At 39.6% G+C, this 21,455-nt stretch overlaps 1 protein-coding gene across 1 annotated transcript; it reads left to right on the top strand.

Annotated features, from left to right (window-relative positions):
• Positions 1-5,342: 5,342 nt before the first annotated feature.
• LOC132816030 (cytochrome c oxidase subunit NDUFA4-like) lies at positions 5,343-20,704 on the top strand. The gene is made up of 4 exons (XM_060825442.1): positions 5,343-5,484; positions 18,183-18,271; positions 19,864-19,924; positions 20,108-20,704. Exons 1-4 carry the CDS (start codon positions 5,443-5,445, stop codon positions 20,162-20,164), a joined length of 249 nt encoding a protein of 82 aa, XP_060681425.1. The 5' UTR covers positions 5,343-5,442; the 3' UTR covers positions 20,165-20,704.
• Positions 20,705-21,455: the final 751 nt, after the last annotated feature.

The following is a 21,455-nucleotide window of genomic DNA, read 5'->3' on the forward strand; positions in this document are numbered from 1 at the left end:
TGTTGCAGATGCTTGATTCTCTGTCTCTGGATCCTAAGCTAGTCTTGCCTCTTTCTCACCCAGGTTGACAAGCTTGTTAGGAAGCCATACAGTGTTTTAGCTTTTATTAATAGAGGGGTCGAGTTCCGGAACCATGAGGTTATGCTACAGCTGTACAAAACTCTGGTGCGGCTACACTTGGAGTATTGTGTACAGTTCTGGTCACCACATTAAAAGAAGGATGTGGAAGCTTTGGAAAGGGTGCAGAGGAGATTTACTAGGATGTTGCCTGGTATGGAGGGAAGGTCTTATGAGGAAAGGCTGAGGGACTTGAGACTATTTTCGTTTGAGAGAAGAAGGTTGAGAGGTGACTTAATAGGGACATATAAGATAATCAGAGGGTTAGATAAGGTGGACAGGGAGAGCCTTTTTCCAAGAATGGTGACAGCGAACACAAGGGGGCATAGCTTTAAATTGAGGGGTGATAGATATAGGACAGATGTCAGAGGTAGTTTCTTTACTCAGAGAGTAGTATGTATATGGAATGCTTTGCCTGCAATGGTCGTAGATTTGCCAACTTTAAGTACATTTAAGTCATCATTGGACAAGCATATGGATGTACATGGAATAGTGTAGGTTAGATGGGCTTCAGATTGATATGACAGGTCGGCGCAACATCAAGGGCTGAAGGGCTGTAATGTTCTATGTTAAAACTGAAAGAACTGCGGAACTGTAAATCAGAAACAAAAACAGAATATGCTAGTAACGCTCAGCAGGTCTGGCAGCATCTGTGAAGAGAAATCAGAGTTAATGTTTCAGGTCTGGTTCTGAAGAAGGATCACTGGACCTGAAACATTAACTCTGATTTCTCTTCACAGATGCTGCCAGACCTGCTGAGCTTTTCCAGCAACATCTGTTCTTGCCTCTTTCTCATCCCATCTGCCTTGTGGGGAAGCATGCAGCAGAGGAGAAGCTAGCTGGTAATGTTTCTGGTGCCTCTCGAAGTGCTGCTGGTGCCCTTGTCATTGGTGTGCTTTCTGCTCTTGCCCATCAGCAACATAGAGCTGCTTCCATGCAGTGTTGAAAGCTGACAGCACAGAAGTGAAGCTGAAAGTGAATGAAGTACCAAACAGGTAGTGTCTTCCAGGAACCTGGCAATCTTCTGTCAAATAGTGATCACATTTTCTGAGAGAGGAATGCTTTGAACTGTAACCATGGCTGCAGCTTTTCTGTTTCACTGATCAAAGCCTTTCCAGCTTGTCAGTTTCACTGAACAAACTCTTCCCCACTGCAGTGTCCTTGCAACTGTAGTCCTCACAAGGTGCAGACACAACAGAGAAAATAAATGCTGTTATGAAGAAAAGAATCCAGCATTTAAAAAAAACCTTTAAATGCATTTCAAATGGTGCAATTGCTTTCTTGCCAGAACCAAGGGGATTCCTCACTTGTCTCAGAACTTTGATGGGGGAAATCTCAAAAGCATAGTAAAGTGTCTGAATGCCAACCTACTATCATTTGCACATGATTCAATTCATGTTCAATACAGAACACATCTCCACTTGGCTGGAAATGTCTTGCCTGAAACATCAGGAGAAACAGTCTCCAGCTCTACTGTATATACTTGCAGTGAAATTGGGGGAGTCCATCTTAGGCAGATGTGGTGTGATGTTTCAGACATTTGCAATGCTAGTGTTTTTCCATGGGAAGAGTAACCAATCACTTGAACAATCAAATGCGGCAATCAAATGAGTGCATGCAGGCTATCACTCACATTCCACAAATGCCATCTTAAATAAAATTCATGATACACTCGAATTTGCCTTTCAATTCCCAACTGATCTGCAGTTAACTTCTCTTATTGTCAGTAAGGAAGTGTGATGGGTCATGTTAAAAACTATGTAAATGACACATATAAGAACTGGAGAGTGCAGAGGAGATTTACCATTGTCTGAGTTGGGTAGTTTCAATTATGAATAGTGATTGGATGAATTGGAGTCATTTTCCTTAGAGTAGAGGAAATTGAGAGAGACATGTTGGATTTTAATAAAATAATGAGTGGCATAGATGGGGTAGTCAAGCAGGAACTTGTACACTTTGTGGAGGTTTGAATGACCGGGGGCCTAGATTTAATTAAGGGGCAGAAGGTTTAAAGTGGATGTGAGGAAATCTTTTTTCACCCGAAGGGCTGTGGAAATCTGGATCTCAATGTGTCTGTAAGAGTGGGAGAAACCGTCATAACCTTTAGGAGGTAATTAGATTTACATTGGCAATGCCAAAGAACACAGAGAATGGGCCTGGGAAATGGAATAAAAATAATTAGGAGATAATTTTTGATTAGTGTCATAGAGTCATAGAGACGTACAGCAGGGAAACAGACCCTTCGGTTCAACCCGTCCATACCGACCAGATATCCCAACTCAATCTGGTCCCACCTGTCAGCACCTGGCCCATATCCCTCCAAACCCTTCCTATTCATATACCCATCCAAACGCCTTTTAAATGTTGCAACTGTACCAGCCTCCACCACTCCCTCTGGCAGCTCATTCCATGCACGTACCACCCTCGGTGTGAAAATGTTGCCCCGTAGATCTCTTTCATATCCTTCCCCTCTCATCATAAACCTATGCCGTCTAGCTCTGGACTCCCCGACCCCAGGGAAAAGGCTTTGTCTATTTACCCTATCCATGCCCCTCATAATTTTGTAAACCTCTATAAAGTCACCCCTCAGCCTCCGATGCTCCAGGGATAACAGCCCCAGCCTGTTTAGCCTCTCCCTCTAGCTCAAATCCTCCAAGCCTGGCAACATCCTTGTAAATCTTTTCTGAACCTTTTCAAGTTTCACAACAGTTTTCCGATAGGAAAGAGACCAGAATTGCATGCAATATTCCAACAGCCTAACCAATGTCCTGTACAGCTGTAACATGACCTCCCAACCCCTTTAATCAATACTCTGACCAATGAAAGAAAGCTTACCAAACGCTTTCTTCACTATCCTATCTACCTGTGACTCCCTAGGACCTTACCATTAAGTGTATAAGTCCTGCGAAGATTTGTTTTCCCAAAATGCAGCACCTTGCATTTATCTGAATTAAACTCCATCTGCCACTTCTTAGCCCATTTGCCCATCTGGTCAAGATCCTGTTGTAATCTGAGGTAACCCTCTTCGCTGTGCACTACACCTCCAATTTTGGTGTCATCTGCAAACTTACTAACTGTATCTCTTATGCTCGCATCCAAATCATTTATGTAAATGACAAAAAGTAGAGGACCCAGCACCGATCCTTGTGGCACTCCACTGATCACAGACCTCCAGTCTGAAAGACAGCCCTCCACCACCACCCTCTGTCTTTGAGCCAGTTCTGTATCCAAATGGCTAGTTCTCCTCGTATTCTGAGAGATCTGATCAGTCTCCAATGGGGACTCTTGTCGAACACCTTACTGAAGTCCATATAGATCACATCTACCACTCTGCCCTCATCAATCCTCTTTGTTACTTCTTCAAAAAACTTCATCAAGTTTGTGAGACATGATTTCCCACGCACAAAGCCATGATGACTATCCCTAATCAGTCCTTGCCTTTCCAAATACATGTACATCCTGTCCCTCATGATTCCCTCCAACAACTTGTCCACCATCGATGTCAGGCTCACTGGTCTATAGACTACAATAGGTGAATGGGGTGGGGATGGAGGTGATAGGTCAGAAAGGTGTGTGGGGGATTATTTACTGTTGGGGACGTCAGGAAAGGAAGAAACAGAGGGCTTTGAGGCCCTGGTCATGGCAGATGAAGGTGTGTGGGATTGGATGTCCATGATGAAGATGAGGCTTTGGGGGCTGGGGAAACAGAAATCTTAGAGGAGTTGGAGGGTGTGGGTGGTGTCTCGAACATATGTGGGGAATTCCTGGACAAGGGGGGGATAGGACAGTATCGAGGTAGGTTGAGATGAGTTCAGTGGGGCAGGAGCATGCTGAGACAATGGGTCAGCCAGGGTGGTCAGGCTTGTGGATCTTGGGAAGGAGGTAGAATCGGACGGTGCAGGGTTCCTGGACTGCGAGTTTGGAAGCTGTGGGTGTGAGATCTCTTGAGGTGATGAGGTTCTGTATGGTCTGGGAGATGATGGTTTGGTGATGGGGGGGTGGGGTTATGGTCGAGGGGGCTGTAGGAGGAGGTGTCTTTGAGTTGACATTTGGCTTCAGCGGTGTAGAGGTCAATGTGCCAAACTACCACTTCATCCCCTTTATCCACTGGCTTGATGGTGAGGTTGGGATTGGAGCAGGGGATGTGGACGGCTGCACGTTGTGAGGGTTAGAAGTTGGGGGGGGTAGACAGGTTGAGGTGGTTAATGTCGTGGCAGCAGATGGAAATGAAGAGATCGAGGGCAGGTAATAGGCCAGCGCATGTTGTCAAGGTGGATGGAGTGTGTTGGAGGCAGGCGAAGGGGTCCTCGGAAGGTGGACAGGAGTCCTGATTGAAAAATTAAGCTCAGAGGCGGAGGCGGCGGAAGAAGTGTTCGACGTCATGTCTGTATTAGGGTGCTCCTCTCACCTTCTCGTCTCCTTTGAAGAATGTTCAAACTCCAAAGTTTGTTGAAAATAATTAGACAAGGGTAGAAAGACAGCTAAGAGCATTTAATAATAAAATTGACTAATAAGAGATGTTGTGGATAAAAAGACTTAAAGGAAAGGGGAGGGAGAGGAAAAGAATATCTGGATGGCTTGAAATAGCTGGATGGCAGGAACTGATTTGAACAGGACACATATGGAATGCCAATCATAAGCCAAAGACCTTCTCCAGAGCACAGCACACATGATTTAAAGGTATTGTCGATACTCAAAGCATTACAAGGTCATTTGGGGGACAAATTTGATCTTGGAACTTGCTGAGTTCTTTTTTCGGGTTGCACCACTTGTGTTAACATGTCAGTGCTTACAGACTGTTGCTAAAATAAAGTACATTCCTACACCCAGCAAGGGAGCTCAACGAACAGACGTGCTCTCCATGGTGAACACACGCCTCTTTCTGCCTTGACCAGATCCATGTCATTCAGTGCATTCTCTGATTGGTCCTTCCTGCAGGCCCCGCGCACCAATCACAGAGCCGCTCCCCGCCGCTCTGTTTGGATAACATTCCCGTTATAACTGGGAGGACCTTCATGGGGCAACCGAAAGGCTGCCGGCGACAGTTGAACTGTCATTGCAGTGGCTTTTCTCCCCTCTTTTATTCTTAACTTCTCGTGATGTCTTTTGGGGTTTGCACGGTGGCTTGTACCTTTGTCAGAGTTGGCCAGGTTGCTTTCCTTTCGGCCTATTTACGCTCACTTTGAGGCCCTGGTCTGTAAGGGGCAGTGTGCTGGCCAGCTCCACATGGGGTCCTGGTGTTGGCCCAGTGACAGTTGAAGGGCTGAGAGGCACGAGCAGGTAGGCAGCAGCTGGAGCCTCCAGGGCGCTCACTATCCTGCAGCAATGTTCCGGCTCATGGTCAAACAAGCCAAGACCCACCCGAGTGTGAGTATCACACGAATAATTTCTCTCCGCCGTTTAAACTTTCATTCCCACGTGCCCCCCCCCACGGTGGACGGTGCGAAGTCCACCGGCAGGAGAACCAGCAGCAATGACACGCCACTGGGATTTAAATCCTGGGGAGGAGGTGGATTCCCAGTGCACTGTTTCTTAAACATTTCAGTTGTAACTCCCAAACAAAACACGTTACAAGCACATTTACTGGATTGATATCAGTCTGTTGTTTTTAAAATCCCTTCATTGTACTATATTTTAAGTGGCAATTCGTGCCTCCTTTTGATACAACCTTTATCTCTTTGCATCTGTTGTCACTTTTTTAAAAATCACGCATAGGATCTGGGTGATGCTGTCTGGGAACATTTATTGTCCATCCCTATTGCCTTTGAGATGCTGCAGCCAATGTCCTGGAATTACACCCACAATGCCATTCAGGATGGAATCCCAGGATTTTGACCTATCAACTCTGAAGGACAACCGATATGGTGACTGATTTGGAGGGGAATTTGCAGATAGTGGTGTTACCATGTATCTGCTGCTTTTGACCTATGTAGTGGTAGTTGTGGGTCTAGAAGGTGCCTTGGTGAATTTCTGCAGTGCATCAGATTGCTACTACTGATATTTTGCCATGCAATCTCTCAAGGCTTTTACCCTATCACAGACCTTTCTTTCCCACCTTCCAATGCTCCAAAAATCTTCACTTCTGATGAATGGTTCCTCATCACACAAATGTTTTAACTTGCTGATTTTTTTCTACTTTCTTTTTGTTCTTATTACATATGTGTTATCTTTACCATGATGAGGCAGAGGATTCAGAGAAAATTTCAGCTTTAAAGGTTGCTGTTGGTAGAGTTTTGTTATAACTTGCAGATAATTTGTTGAGGGGTTTGGAACAAAGGAGTTGAGGTGCAAGTCTGTCATGATCTCATTGAATAATGGGAAAGACTCACATCTGAATGACCTGCTCTTTGTTGAAAATAGCTAATGGTGCTTCACAGTAATAAATAGACCCAAGATCGTGGCCCAGATATGCTAATAGCCAGTGAGTCATTGGAGCAATATTGGGACTCTGCAGAATCCCTGATGCAGCTTACTCCTGGGAATTACACATGAAATTGAATTTTTTGATGGGCAATTACCCTGCATCTGGATCCCTCCCAAAAGAAGTACTTTAAAGTCAGAGAATTCAAAGGGTTCTGACTCCCTTAAGCTGGCTAGTGATGATACTCTGAAATGTTGGAAGACATAACATCTACTTTAACTGCTGCTAGTTATTAGTTAATAAGAGAAACTGGATCTGTTAGGACTGTATTCACTGGAGTTCGGAAGATGAGAGAGGATTTCAAAGAAATCTATAAATTTCTAATGGGGCTAGACAGGGTAAACATGGAAATGATGTTCTTGATAACTGGAGAGTCTAGAACCAGGGATCACAACTTAAAGGTATGGGGTAAGTCATTCAGAGCTGCAGTGAGGAGAAATTTCTTCGTTCAGAATGGTGGGCCTGTGGAATTTTCAGTTGGTTGAGGCCAAACGTTAATGTTTTTTTTTTAAGAAGTAATGATATAGTCCTTGGAGATAAAAAGAATCAAAAGGTAGGGAGAAAAAGCAGGAATTGAGTACGGAGTTGGATTATCAGCCATGATTATATCGAATGGCGGAGCAAGCTCGAAGAACTGCATGGTCCACTTGTGCTCCAGTTTCTGCATTTTGTATGTATAAAAACTGAACCTTCAACTCAACACAGATCCACCCAACCCTGACAGGACAACCCAACACCTACCATGCCCCTACCCCTGACTTGATCCTGCTAGTACTGATGTAAGGTGGCAAAGACTCTGTTAACTGTGTGGCCTTTGGTGTTGCAACAGAACTAAAGGAAGGGGACGAGGGCAGAAGATTAAAACTGCAAAAGTTTTAGTAATTTGTCCTCAATTAAAGGATCTTATTGTGGCAGATGGCATGATGGTATTCATTTGAAGATTTATTTTTGTGATTTATCTAGGTACTAAATTTGCTTAATGTTCGTCATCTGCCCCATTAAAATCAGCTTTACGTATTAATGCTTTGCTTTTCATCCAGTGGTCATTACAATATTCAGTGCATATAAGGGTATTGTAATAAAGGCATAGTGATGCAAAGATTCTCGAATCAATATGATGCAGCATGTGTGCGCTTTAGGATCTTTTCAGGGACCTCATCCTCTCAACATATTTATTACTGACTTGGATGAAGGAATAAGTTGTGTCTGTTAAGGTTTGTTGATGATGCTGAGTTTCGAGTGACAACAGATACTGTGGGTGGAAGTGGCTAATGGTCAAGAGAAATGGAATAAATGTTCTAAACTACATTATATAGAGCTCAATGTAGTTAAGTGTGAATTCATCCATTTTGGACTTCAGGAAGTTAAATCAAGGATTTTCTGATGCTGAGTAACTGTATCACAGCAAAATGATTTGGGACTTCAACTGCACTTCATTAAAAACCAGACGCCAATGGTATTTCATAAATGATGTCAAGAACAGAATGGAAACAGATACAAATCTATGTATATTTAGTGATTATTTTAAAAACACAATAAAAAGCTCACAAATATAGTTGCTCAAATCATGTTACTCGACATAGAGACGCTGATCCCGTTGGAGACTTGGCTGATTTTTCATTATTTTTATTTTAGCCTTTTACCAATCTGCTTTGCAGCTGAGAAATGTGAGCTAAAGATGATTTTTGGATTGTGGGTAACAACTTGCTTTAAAAAGAAAACAGATGAAACAAGCACTTGTTTATTTATGAGGCCTAGTCTGGAATTTAATTGCAGATTGGTTTCTGATCAAAAGGTTCTGCAGACACTTCGTCACCAGGGAAGAGCATTATGTTTAAACAGGTAACAGAAGTTGGGGGTGGGAGTGTGGTGCTGGAAAAACACAGCAAGTCGAGCAGTATCTAAAGAGCTGGAGAATTGACGTTTCAAGCATAAGCTCTTCATCAAGACTTCACTTTCTCCATGATAACAGAAGCTGGCTATTAACAGAATCAGTTCCTCAGAATTGGTTTCAGCAAGTCTGGAAAAGACCTAATGCTCATGTGGATGGCAGATTTTGAATGGTAACTGGGATCTGGTGGAGGACACTGTCAGTCTGTCGGCATGGTCAGAATTTGAATTGAGCTTTGGAGTGTGTTTTCTATTGAAAAGGAATTTGGCTGTTGATGCTACAGTGGAAAGATTTGAAAGTTCCCTGCCTTACCTCTCATTAGCAGCTTTTGGAAGCTCAGAGAATAGAAAACTAAGATATAAGTATTACTGCCTTTATATGTGTGAGCGAGAAAGATGATCCTGATCAATATTACCAGTAAATCAACTAAAAACCATTGTCTATGCCTGTGGAACAAGGCATTATGAAAACCACTTAAGTAATCTGGTCAGTGTTGTTAATTTTTAAAAAAATTACCCCTGAACAGTGTTTGTTTGTCTTTTGCGTGAATGGGCTGAATACAAAGGCTTCTGGATTAAAGCATAGACCAAGTGAGATTATTTTGTTTAATTTTGTTCCTCTAAAGTTATTGTATTGTTAATAAATTGCTAAGACTTATATTTAAGCTACAAATCAGTGTTGAAGATTGCCCATTCGTAAAGTCTGGGATTGATTATTCGAAACCTTGCTTAGGAGCCGTTGGGTTTAATCGTTGAGAACGTTTGAAGATTTTAATTTTACTGTGGGGGAATACAGTATACTGATCTGGTTTGGTTCAGCTGTCAATTTCAATGTCATAACATTCCAGAAACATCTCAGAATACCATGTCTGTGAAACAGTTGACACTATTTATCATCTGATAGCTCTGGACTGCTAACTATTGTGTTATAACTGGCTACAAAGGTAATTTTCTTCAAGAAAACGATTTTTATACACAATAGAATTGCAAATTGTACTTTGGTACAAGCATACTGACTTTTCTCGACTACCTTTTGTTTTCTGTATATGGCTATAATGGTTGATAATATTCCCTACAGCAGATATCAAGCCCTCTGGCCAATGGTTTCCCATTTTCTGCCTCTTTTTTTTTGAATAAAAGGGCTATTTTCCAGTCTGATTCAACCTTCCCTTACCTATAAAAAATTAGAAAACTTATACTAATGCATCTACTATCTCACTAGAAACCACTTTTAGGACCCTAGGATGGATTCCACCTGCACTTGTCAGACCACAGCTCCATCAATTTACTGACTACCACTTACCTCATGACTATAAATTCCTCTCTCCACCACCTGATTTACATCTATTACTGAAGTAGTTTTTCTATCCTCAAAATTGAAAACAGATGCAAAATATTTGTTCAGTTTATTCTCTATCTCCTTTTATTATGTTCATATACCCATTCTCATCCTTTACAGGGCCAATGCACAATTCACTTGCACTTTTTCTTCCTATAGAAATTCTTGCTACCTATTTTTACATTACTGGCTAGCTTCTTCTCGGACTCTAATTTCTTCCTCCCAATTAATCTTTTAGTCATTCTCTGCTATTCTTTATCATCTGACCAATCATCTGACCTGCCAGTCATCTTTGTGCAGCTGCATGTTTTTCCTTAGGTTTGATGCATTCCCTAAATCCTTGAATTAACCACAGATTGTGAAGCCTTCCTTTGAAATTTTTCTTTATAGAAGGAAGTCTCTATTAATCTGTACCTAGCTTCAGCTAGCTGAACTTTAATGCTCGAATTGTTGCCCTTATTGAGGTGTACTTTAACTCTCAGGTTAGTATTAATCCTGTAATATTGCACAATACAAAATAACCTGCTGTCTAGTTGTTTGCAAAATATCTGCTCTACAAAATTATCTCGAAAGCATTCTATGAATCCTCATCCAGGCTACTATTGCTGATCTGATTTTTCTAGTTCATATGTCAATGAAGTCATCCTTGGTTATTGTAGTTCTACTATCACAACACACAAAATTTCTTCTTATATCCTTTGCCCCAAATTGTAGTTACTGTTATGGGACCTGTAGATGACTCAAATTAGTGGCTATTTTCTTCTACTATTCTTAATTCCACTCATACCAATTGTGCATCCTGATCTCATGAACAGGACTATCTCACTATCCTACAAATACCATCCTTGACTAATGGTGAAAATTAGATGAAAGCCTTCTGATGAAGTGCTTATGCCCGAAATGTCGATTCTCCTGCTCCTCGGATGCTGCCTGACCTGCTGTGCTTTTTTAGTACCACACTCTTGACTCTGATCTGCAGTCCTCACTTTCTACTAACAGTGAAAACCTTTTCCTAGTTACACTAGACTGCAACTAATGCAATAATTTCATTATTGACGTCAGAAAGAAAGAAACGTACCTTCAATCCCAGTAATGCCTTTACAGACACTTGAGACATCAGTGAAGAGTTGCCTCTGTCTGCAGCAAAAGTCTTTTGTTCAGCTGCACATCTATAATCCGTTTAGTTTCTGAAAATATCTGCGCATTTCCTCGATGCTGTTTTTTTTTCTGTGAATGTCTTCTCCAAGATCCTTAAACTGACTGCTAACCAAGCTTCCTAAATTCATATCTTAAGAAACATTATAGGATATTTTCTTCTGCGACATTTGCGGCATTCTTCCTCTGGAGCTTCCTTCATCTAAGCACCTCAGGATGCCTTCCCAGTTTTGAGTTCTTGGAGATTGTTCATAATAGCCCCTCTGTTTCTGTACGCCTGTTCTTCCTGCATGAACCTGCTTCTAGCTCTTTTTCTCTTTGGTCATACAACTCAGATTAGCAAACATCTCCCTTGGTTGTAACTGTTCATTTGCCTGAAATTATATGACTTCTTGTAAATGCTGTTTTGAAATTAATATTCAAAATGACTTTCCGACCTTAAAGAATGCTTCAAATCTTCATAGATTTTTTTAAAAATCCTCTTTGGAGCATACATTCTCAAATAACTTATTATGAACATTTTCAATGGGAAAGTATTCCACTTGGATTTCTCTTTGTCTTCTGATCTAATATTTTATGAAGCTCATATTTTATGGTACTGAAACAAGCATCTTGAGACATTTGGCATGTCAAAGGTGCTGTATAAATATAAATTGTTGTCCTGAGGAAATTGGCCTCCAGCAATCTCAATTTGTTTTTATTTGTGTTAGCTATGGCTCCCATCAGTGGAGAATTTCCCCATTGATTCCTGTTGACTTCACTTTTGCAAGGGCTACATGATACATATTAAGTCAAATGCTTCTTTGTTAATCATTCTTACTTCTCTTCTGGAATACATTTCTTTTGTGCACATATGAATCTTAGACCCTTGTGCGTCTGAGTTATGATTCTTATCACTGTTGCTAAACCTCACCATTGCTTTCCTTATCTTTACTTTTTTTTTACCAGATTGCTCAATGTTCAGTTGCCTCAGCTCAACTGCTTTTGAAACTCTCTTTTTAAAAAAATAAACAACAGCTCAAGTCTCATCTCATCCTTAGCTCTCTCTCATTACATGTTGGATATAAAACAGTGAGTTGCAATGTATTTGTGTTTAAGTAGAGCAATGTGAGGAGGTTTTCGATGCTAATGTAACCTAGTTTTATGCTTTACAATGATCAGAGATGTTTGTTATTTTGTCCCTGACATGATGTCTGCAATATCAGCTGAGAATACATTCCAGGAGGAGGAATAATGACACATATTTGAGTAGGAAAGGAATGGGATGGTTTGCCATTTCACTTCTTGTGAGCACCAGGATTATTGTAAGAAATAGAAAGATGGATATGCAAATAATTCTTCAGAGGTATACAGCGTGGCTCAGAGCGGATAACTAATGTGCAGAAGGTCATTGTTTTTATTGATAAGATCACATCTGGAACACTTAGTGATTTTGGTCATCTTATTCAAGAAAGGTTGTAAATGCTTTAAAAGCACTTCAGGAAAGATTCATTGGATTGATATCTGGGATGGGGGACAATATGTTATGATACAAGTTTAGACTGGTTCACCTGTTTTCATTAGAGTTTAGAAGAATGAGACTCTGAAAATACAGTAAAACTGGTGAAAGAGACATACTGGTGTGACTTGTCTTCTATACTTCAAAGTGGAGCTCCTGTATAACCAATATGTTTATTTTCAATTCATGCTGCTTTTGTTTCTCTTTTAGTAGTGACCTTCATCGAAACACACACATCCTGATGGATGCTGGAATTGTGTTTCCCTTCAGGGAGAGACAAGAGCATGGGTCAATAAACTTAAAAAATGAAGGGTTTCCCATTTTAAGCTGAAGATGAAGAATTTTTCATTGAGGGTTATGAGTCCTTGGAACTCTCTTTGCCAGAGAGTGGTGAAGTCAGAGTCGTTGAATACATTTCAGGCAGAGGTAGGTAGATTTCTGACTAACAGGGAAGTCAGAGATCATTGGTGTTGGTAGGGACATGGAGTTGAATTGACAACGAGATCAACCATGATCTTATTAAATGCCATAAAAGGCTTGAATCTATTTTTAATATATAATAATTCTTGGGAAGTACAGAAACCTGGTCCATGCTCTCTATTAACCTGGGTCTGAAAAGACAGGTAAATTGGAGAATTTTGTATGGTTTGATAGTATGTTTAACTTTCTTGTGACTCTGGTAATAGAGGGGCTTGATTTCCACTAGCTACCTCAGTGAAGTCCAACAATGTATTAATTCAGTTATCAAGATGGCCAATACCACTCTTCTGGTGCTACTCAAAATATAAAAGAGTGTTAATTAATTCAAAAGAATCTGTTTACTATTAATCACAACTTATTTTTAAAGCAATTGACAAACACTGACTTATGATCCGGAAAGAAAATTATATTTCCACACACATTTTTCTTTTAAAAGAACAGCCTTGGGCCAAGGTCTGGAACAGGATCAAATGTGATGATTTCTCACATATGAAAATATCCTGTTTGTGAAACTGAACTGCTAACAGATGTAGATTGGAATTAAAACTGGACATTTATCACAATCAACTTGAATTACATTTGTTGGGCATCAGTCACATTCCACTACCACATCTTTCACCAGGTAGACAGAAATACTGGTATTTGTAAATTCTATCAAGTTCCCAGCAACATCTTCTAAGAAATAGGATTTCAAGAGAGAGATTCTTTTTTTTTCTGACTTCTGGGACTGTACAATTCTAAGACAAGAGAGGATTTCTAGGCAGCTTTTAGCATACACCTCAAAAACAGTTATTTAGTAATTACATGAACAAACTCATTCCTTTTCCCTTTGAAAAATATGTTTATCTTCCCTTCCAAATTCACTTAATATTCAGAAAAACAGGTGGCTTTTTTTGTACCCATTAAACATTTTGCTTTATTCCCAAGAAATCACATAGTAACCCTTCTTGATCCAGAGAATGTCTAAATAGTCCAAAATCTTCCAGCATTTTTCACAGCTTTTAAATGTAAATATGTCTTCCCAAGAAAGTCATGTCCTGGAATATGTTTAAGGCAGAGGTAGATGATTGACCAACAAAGGAGTCAAAGGATGTTTGGGATAAACAGGAAAGTGGAGTTGAGCCACAATCAGATCGTCCCAAATGTGTTTTCCAACTAAATATTTTTGTAACTTTTGTGCAAGATTAAACTAAATAACTTGCCTCTGCAGAGTATGTTTGGAAATCTGCTGTAACCTTGCATTTTTCCAAAGTTTGCTTACATTGTGTCACCGTCAATAACTGGCCTTGCAGTTCAGCTGTGCCATCAAGGTAGCTGTACTTCAACTCTTAGCTACGTTGTCCTGTTTACAACTCATTCTGATGCTTAAATTTAAGTTTTTCCAAGGAATCTTCATCTCATGAAGGTCTGAATGGTCAAGTCTGCAAACTAAAGTATATTTAAAGTGACGCGTGCTGTATTGAAAGAAGTCTGCTGGTTAGGATTAAACAGGTTTCTGTCATGTTTATCTTGTGGTTATACATAGATAGGGGAGTCAGACTCTACACTGAGCTCACCACATCCCCCAGGAAGAGGTCATCCTGCTCCTCTTTTCTATTGATGACACACCCACAGACTGTTGTGAAATGTGCTACTGCTGCAGCTGTGGCATGTGTCTCCCAGACAGCACGGTGACACAGTGGTTAGCACTGCTGCCTCACAGCGCCAGAGACCTGGTTTCAATTCCCGCCTCAGGCAACTGTCTGCGTGGGTTTCCCCTGGGTGCTCCAGTTTCCTCCCACAAAGTCCAAAAATGTGCAAGTTAGGTGAATTGGCCATGCTAAATTGCCCGTAGTTTTAGGTGAAGGGGTAAATGTAGGGTAACGGGTCTGGGTGGGTTGCTGCTCGAAGAGTCGGTGTGGGCTTGTTGGGCCGAAGGGCCTGTTTCCACACTGTAAGTAATCTAATCTAATCTAATCTACTTACCACCTTCTATGAAATTGATGGCTTTAGTTCACACATTGAGGTCAACCATTCTGATTCTTAACTCACTTAGCTCATTTTCTCAGTGGTCATTCCTTCCCTATACCTGAGAGTATCTTCAATTTAAACTGTAATGTTTTGATGACTGTGGCCAGTTGATTTTTTAAAATTATTACTTGCTGTATCCTGTTTTACGATCTCCTTGAGCACTGTTAACCTTTGTATGGGCCTTTGCTCTGTGCAGTTCAGTCCTGAGATGGGCTGTTAACTTTGTCACTCTGTACTTCCTGTTGCCTCTGAACTTTTCAGATATTTCCCCAGTATCTAGGGTAGGATTGCTGGTCTGGTCTTCTGTTTTTTTAAATAATTCTGTATGGTGGCAGGACTTCATTTTGGCTGTTGGTGCCATTTGCCTTTAGTTCCAGGGACAGGACATTGGTACTACCATGTAGACATATGTTCTCTGTAATCTTGTCAGTGAGCATTAAATTACTTTATTAAACATAGTAATTTGAAAGTTATAGCAAGAAATGGCTTGTTGCTGAAGCAGCCCTTGGTTCCATGTGATCTGACTTCATTACGATGTAGTTTCTTTTGCACAATAATCAAAATATTCTTAACAATATAATGAATGAGTTGTTTATAGACTGAGCACAGTACTTACTGAGGTCTGACCAAGACTCTGGACAGCTGACTCATCACATCATTTTTGAATTCCTGCTCCTTCGAGGTAAAGACCAACATTCCATTAGCCTTTTGATATTTTTTTATGCTTATTCACAAGCTTGAGATAGCCGAATCATTAATCCTTCAGTGGGTGATATTCTTTGCTCTTTTGCAAGTTGTACCTGGCCTAGGTATGAATCCTATGGACAGTAATGAGTCTAGTCAATTGTAGAGCTAGTCAATTTTCAGAGTTGGCAAGTTAGTATCTCAAGGGATAACAGTGGCTTAGAAACAGAGGATACTTCAGGAAGGGGATTTGGGTTTCCTGTAAGCAAACCTGAGGAACCTTGCATTCTTTTCCCTGGACATATTACTCAGTGAAAATGAAAATGAGAAGCTCTTAGAAGCAGCTGAAGACAAAACAAAATCGAAAGACACTGAGGTATGGAGAAATCAGCAGGAGACCTGTGTTGCCTTTTAAAACTTGTTCAGTCATGATTTGTGGCGACCACCGGCTCAGCAAGTATTTACTGCACACCCCTGGAATTGGCCTTGAGAAGGAGGTAGTAATTCAATTTCTTGCGTTGCTCTCATCCATGTGATAAGGAACACCTTAGAGTGCTGTTACAGAGGGAGTTCCATGATTTTGACCCAGTGCAAGTGAGGGAATATTTGAGGGGAACTTGCAGGAAGTGGTTTTCCCATGTATCACCTGCAATTTTCCTTTTTCCATGTTAGGGGTTGTAAGTTTGTAAGGTGTTGTTGAAGGAACCCAGGTAACTTGTTGCAGTGCTCACTGCTGGCCTCTGCACACCAATGGCAGAGGAAATGATTTCAATTAAGTAGGCTATCATGACTGGTGTCCTGCTTTTTTTTATTGGAGCTGCATTCATTCAGACAAATAGAGAATATTCCCCAGATTTAAAACTTAAACCTTCCAATCAGTGAACAGGCTTTAGGAACACTGCTACCTGCTCTTCATGATTTGTACAAACTAATTCCATTCCTTCTTCCCTCCTAGTTTCCAGCTTCCCATCATAAGAAAGTGGACTGATTTGTCTTTCTGATTCATGTTCGATGACCTCTCATTCCACCTACATTGAATATGTTATGTCCACTCACATAGTCTGTGCATTTCACTTTGTGTCTCCTAGAACACATCCATTCAACTTATTCTACTATTAACCTATTTTGCCCATTAATTAAATTATCACTTCACTAATGATGATAACTAGCTTTGATACTTCCTCCAAGTCATTAGTTTAGTGAATCAGTCTTCAGTATAAATTCAAGGGGAATGCAACTTGTCACATGCCAAAGCATTGGCGTTCCTGCTTGTGTTTACCCCTTGACTTCTTGGTTCTAATCAATCATTGGCCTATGTACCTCTATTTCTGTGTTCTTTTATTTTTCTAATAGTCTGTTTTCTCGAAGATTTAACACCACCCATAGAACTTGCTGACCCAACATTTTTCTGTCTTTGTGAAAAAAAATTAAACTAATCATCTGTACCCTTCAGAAATCATTGACATACGGTAATCAGGTCATACTTTCCCTTTACATATATATAGAATTTGAATGTAGACTCGAGTGAAATTATGATATCGAAAAGTTTACTAATGATAGCAATTTAGGAAGGTAGCAAACTGTGAGGAAATGTGAATGATTACAGGAAGACAGGCAGGTTAATAGATGAGGAAAATAAGTGACAGATGTAGCACACGTAGCTCAGAGTGCATTAAATATAAAATTGAGGGGGAATGAACAGTAAAATGAAATATGTCCTAAATGGTTCAATTGCCTGGAGTAGAGTAACAGAAAGTTCTACAGTGTAGGTCCTTTAAGCATTTGCATCTTCACCCTTTACATCGAATATAAAAAAAATTTTTATAGCTGAATTTTTGGTTGCAGGTAATTCCAACATAAGAATTGGTTTAAAAATCTGTGGGCAAGAATAAGTGCAATGAATTGCTGGCACCATTAACTTGTTGCTGATAATGATGATCATTAATGCCAAAAAACACATGCAGTTTACTTGAACAACATTCGAGTGAGATCACAATTTTAAGTTAATACTTGAAAAATTGAGTCAGTTTTACTGGATTGGACAAGGTTAGGGAGAGTTCACTAATTAATGAAGGATTATTTCCTCGATATAAATTCAATAAATGGAGATCAACGGATTTCAAATTTATTCCTGGAAGGAGAACTTGATTTCAATATAGAAGGTGAATGTTTTACAACCAATAGCTATTGGCAGAATATTATTGAAAATGAGTTGGATAAAGTATTAACAATTGATATGGGTCAGAAAAGTTGGATCAGAGTGCCTTTTGTACATCAGTTTCTGTGCTTGTAAACCTATTACCAGTTCCCCGTCAGCTCCAAAAGCTACTTCCAGGACAGGGTTAAAATTGAGATAACTTTGAGAGAAAAGCAATTATGCAGTGAACAATGGCAAAATCATTGGGATAGCCAGCCTGGTGGAATTACTTAGTTTAAGATTATAAAGCAGATCTCTATTCATAAGCAACACTAGTAGTTTTATTTCTATCAACAAAAATTGAATTAGAATTATTATTTACTAATAGGGTATTTCTTTTTTGATTTTATTACATTGGCAACATAATATTTATCTATTTTTGTTACCTTAGTTGATTCCTTTATTCTTCTTCATTGGACTTGGAGCTACTGGTGCTGGGCTTTATTTGTCACGTCTGGCAATGTTCAGTCCGGATGTCTGGTATGTGAAGTCATGTTTTTTAATGTCAGTTATTTCTATATTTCATTTGTTCAACCATCTCTCCAATCACATCACGTCATTCATTCTTTGACTAAAGGTAGGTCCTTGGCTCATTACCTACTGATGTTATATCATGAAATATGTTTTTGACAGTTTTTGTCAGTGGTGGTTTGCCAATGCCTTCCACTCTTAGTTGGAGGATGAAGAGGCACCGGTTGTCTATCTCTGCTGGAAAGGGAATTGAACCCGAACTATTCGTGTATTTTGAATTACTTACAACCATCTGACCGACTGAGCTAACTCCAGCCACACTGCCTCCCCTTCTATATTGATGGTTTTATAAATAAAGATCTAAAGTACAAAGTAAGGAAATATGCTACTTTAAGAAACTAGTTAAGGCTTCTTAGATATTGCGTCCAACTCTGGAAACTACACTGTAAGAAGGATGTCAAAGCCTCAAAGATCTGCAGATGTAATTTACTGGAATGGTCCAAGGGAGGGCAGACTTTAGTTACATGGAAAAATTAGAAAAACTGATCGTGAAGTTTAAGGGAAGATTTGATAGGGTTAAGAAAGGGAAACAGTTTTTAGTGGCAGAAGGCTCAGTAAACTGAGGATAAGTGACACATCACTTCCACACTACCAAGTACTGGACAGTGAATATTTTCAAGAGATATACTAACCATTTTCCTCCTTGATAGTCAGTGGCATTACCACTGTCAAGTCCTCTGTCACAACAACCTGAGAATTGCCAATCACTTACTTGAACCTGCACTTTACGCAGCTACAAGAGATCAGATGCTGAGTATTCTGTGAGAAGTGATGCATCTCCGATGTTTTGTCACCATCCATAAGGCACAATCAAAGGTGTGATGGAATATCCTACATTTGGATGAGTGCAAGATTGGCAACAGTAAATAAATTTTAACGCCACCCAGGACTGAGTAGCTCACTTAATTTGCACCTCATTCACCATCTTCAATATTCACTCCATAATAGTATTCCGTCTAAAAGTTAATGCTGCAAGACTTGCAAAGTATCTTTCAAGTATCTGTCAAGCCATTGACCTCCATGACTGAGAATGGCAAGGACAGTTAACACGAGCTTTATCACCACTTCCAAATTCTCTTCTAAGTTATGCAGCATCCTAACTTTTAATGTAGTACCTTGATCCTTCAATGCTGTTGAGTCACAGTCCCTGTGTAGCTCCCCCATACACCGCTGTGCAAGAACCTTCACATGCCTACTACAGCAGTGCAGAAATACAGCTGCCTAAAATTTTCTGAAGGATAGCTTGAAGATAGCAATTAATGCTGGTTTTTACAGTTACTTCAAATCCCTTAAATGAACCTCTTCTTCCTAATTTTTTTTGTTTTTAAAAAAGAATTTACATTGTGCATTTGAAATCATCATAGCTCCCTACTTGAGATAACTGATGGAAACTTACAAAATGTTTGAAATTTACTGTTTAAGACAGTAGGGACTGAGCAGGAAGTGGAAGGAGTTGATTAGTTCTTTCAAAGAATGGCCTTCTTTTGTTCTGCATAATACTATGATTCTATATAGTTGCATGTTTTTGCTTTTGTTTTTAGCTGGGACAGAAAGAACAACCCTGAGCCATGGAATAAACTGGGCTATAATCATCAATACAAGGTAACTTGGTGGAGAAAGAATTTGCTGAAAACGTTTATTTACAGTTGCACTGTTGGAAGTAAATTTGCTTCTGTTCATGCATTTAAGAAAAATAAATAGTAAAGCAATAGTCATAACATAATAAATGAGCTGTGAAATGATTAAGAAATATGCCTGCTGATTGTTTTATTCTTGTTTTGACAGTTTATTGCAGTGAACACTGATTATAAACAGCTGAAAAAGAATGGCCCTGATTTCTGAATGATTGCCAGAATGTCTAATTACCTCTGCTAAAATGCCAAAACTTTGCAAACCTGGATGCACAATATATTATGTTTTAAGTGATTATATTTATTGATCATGTTTTCTTTTAATATTAACAAAATAGTATAAAGCTTAATAACTTGCTTTATACTAGCCTTGATTTTTAAAACAGGAAAAATTCTGTTTCGATCAAATATGCTTGCTGTGCTTATTACATTTCTGTCATATGGATCAATCGCCAATAAATGTTCCACGCTTTTGGAATGCAAATTTTAATACTGTAATGTTGTTTAGAAAAGTAAGGCATATTTAGCTAACTTAAGGTTGTAATTTATAGATTAATCATTGAAATTATTGAATTTGAAACAACAAAGAATATTAGGTATGTGTAATTAACGAAAAAAAGAGCTATACGGTACTTGAATGCTGGGATTTAAATTGTATCTATGCAATACTCGGTCAATGGAATTATTCATGAATTTTTAAAAATATTGCAATGTAATTGAGCCAATAAAATAAATAAAGTATGTATTATCATTAATGTTTTCTTATTTAATTAATCTTCCAAAGTGTTAATTAACTACGTGGCATAGGCAGCTGTCCCTCAATGCAAGGATGCTGGTTACTTAAGGATAAGAGTTTCTGCAGTGTGTCAGCATTCTAACAGACTGTGTTCCTAAACCTGCATTTTTTTTTACTGTTTGGGTAATGGGATCAGGATTGCTTCTTTTTTCTTAGCTGCTGGTTCTCTGCTCCATCATTAAGACTTTATGATTCAAAACTTGAACAAATTACCGTCAATCTGAATAAATGATAAGCTCCACCTAGTCATTAATATCAATATTGTCATGCTTCAAAAAGAGCTTCAGAGTGTCTTTGAAACTTTGCTTTGTCCTTTTATGGATCATTAGCCATTTCAAATTTTACAAAATATCATCTGGCAGGGAAGACACATGTTTTGATCGTTCAGCTTTGGTGTCCAGTCTATTCACATTGATTTTGTGTGAGTATTACCTGAATGCTTATAGAGATGGCTTCAAGGATGATAGTGTTTGTTTAGTGGTCCATTGAATTCAGAGGCTGCAGCAAAGGCATTGCTGACGGAATTTCCACAGTCTCTTGTGCTTTGCTGATGCACCATCCAGGTCTCACTGCGACACAGAAGTGACGTGGTGACAACTGCTTTGACAACTGGGACTTCCAAAGTTTTTTTGTCAAACACTCACTGCTGCAGTTGTAGAAGGTTGGGTTCATGCAGTTGATCTGGTTTTGGATCTGCTTGTCATTT

Source organism: Hemiscyllium ocellatum, chromosome 5, assembly GCF_020745735.1.
Source record: "Hemiscyllium ocellatum isolate sHemOce1 chromosome 5, sHemOce1.pat.X.cur, whole genome shotgun sequence".
In the NCBI taxonomy this organism is placed as follows: Eukaryota; Metazoa; Chordata; class Chondrichthyes; order Orectolobiformes; family Hemiscylliidae; genus Hemiscyllium; species Hemiscyllium ocellatum.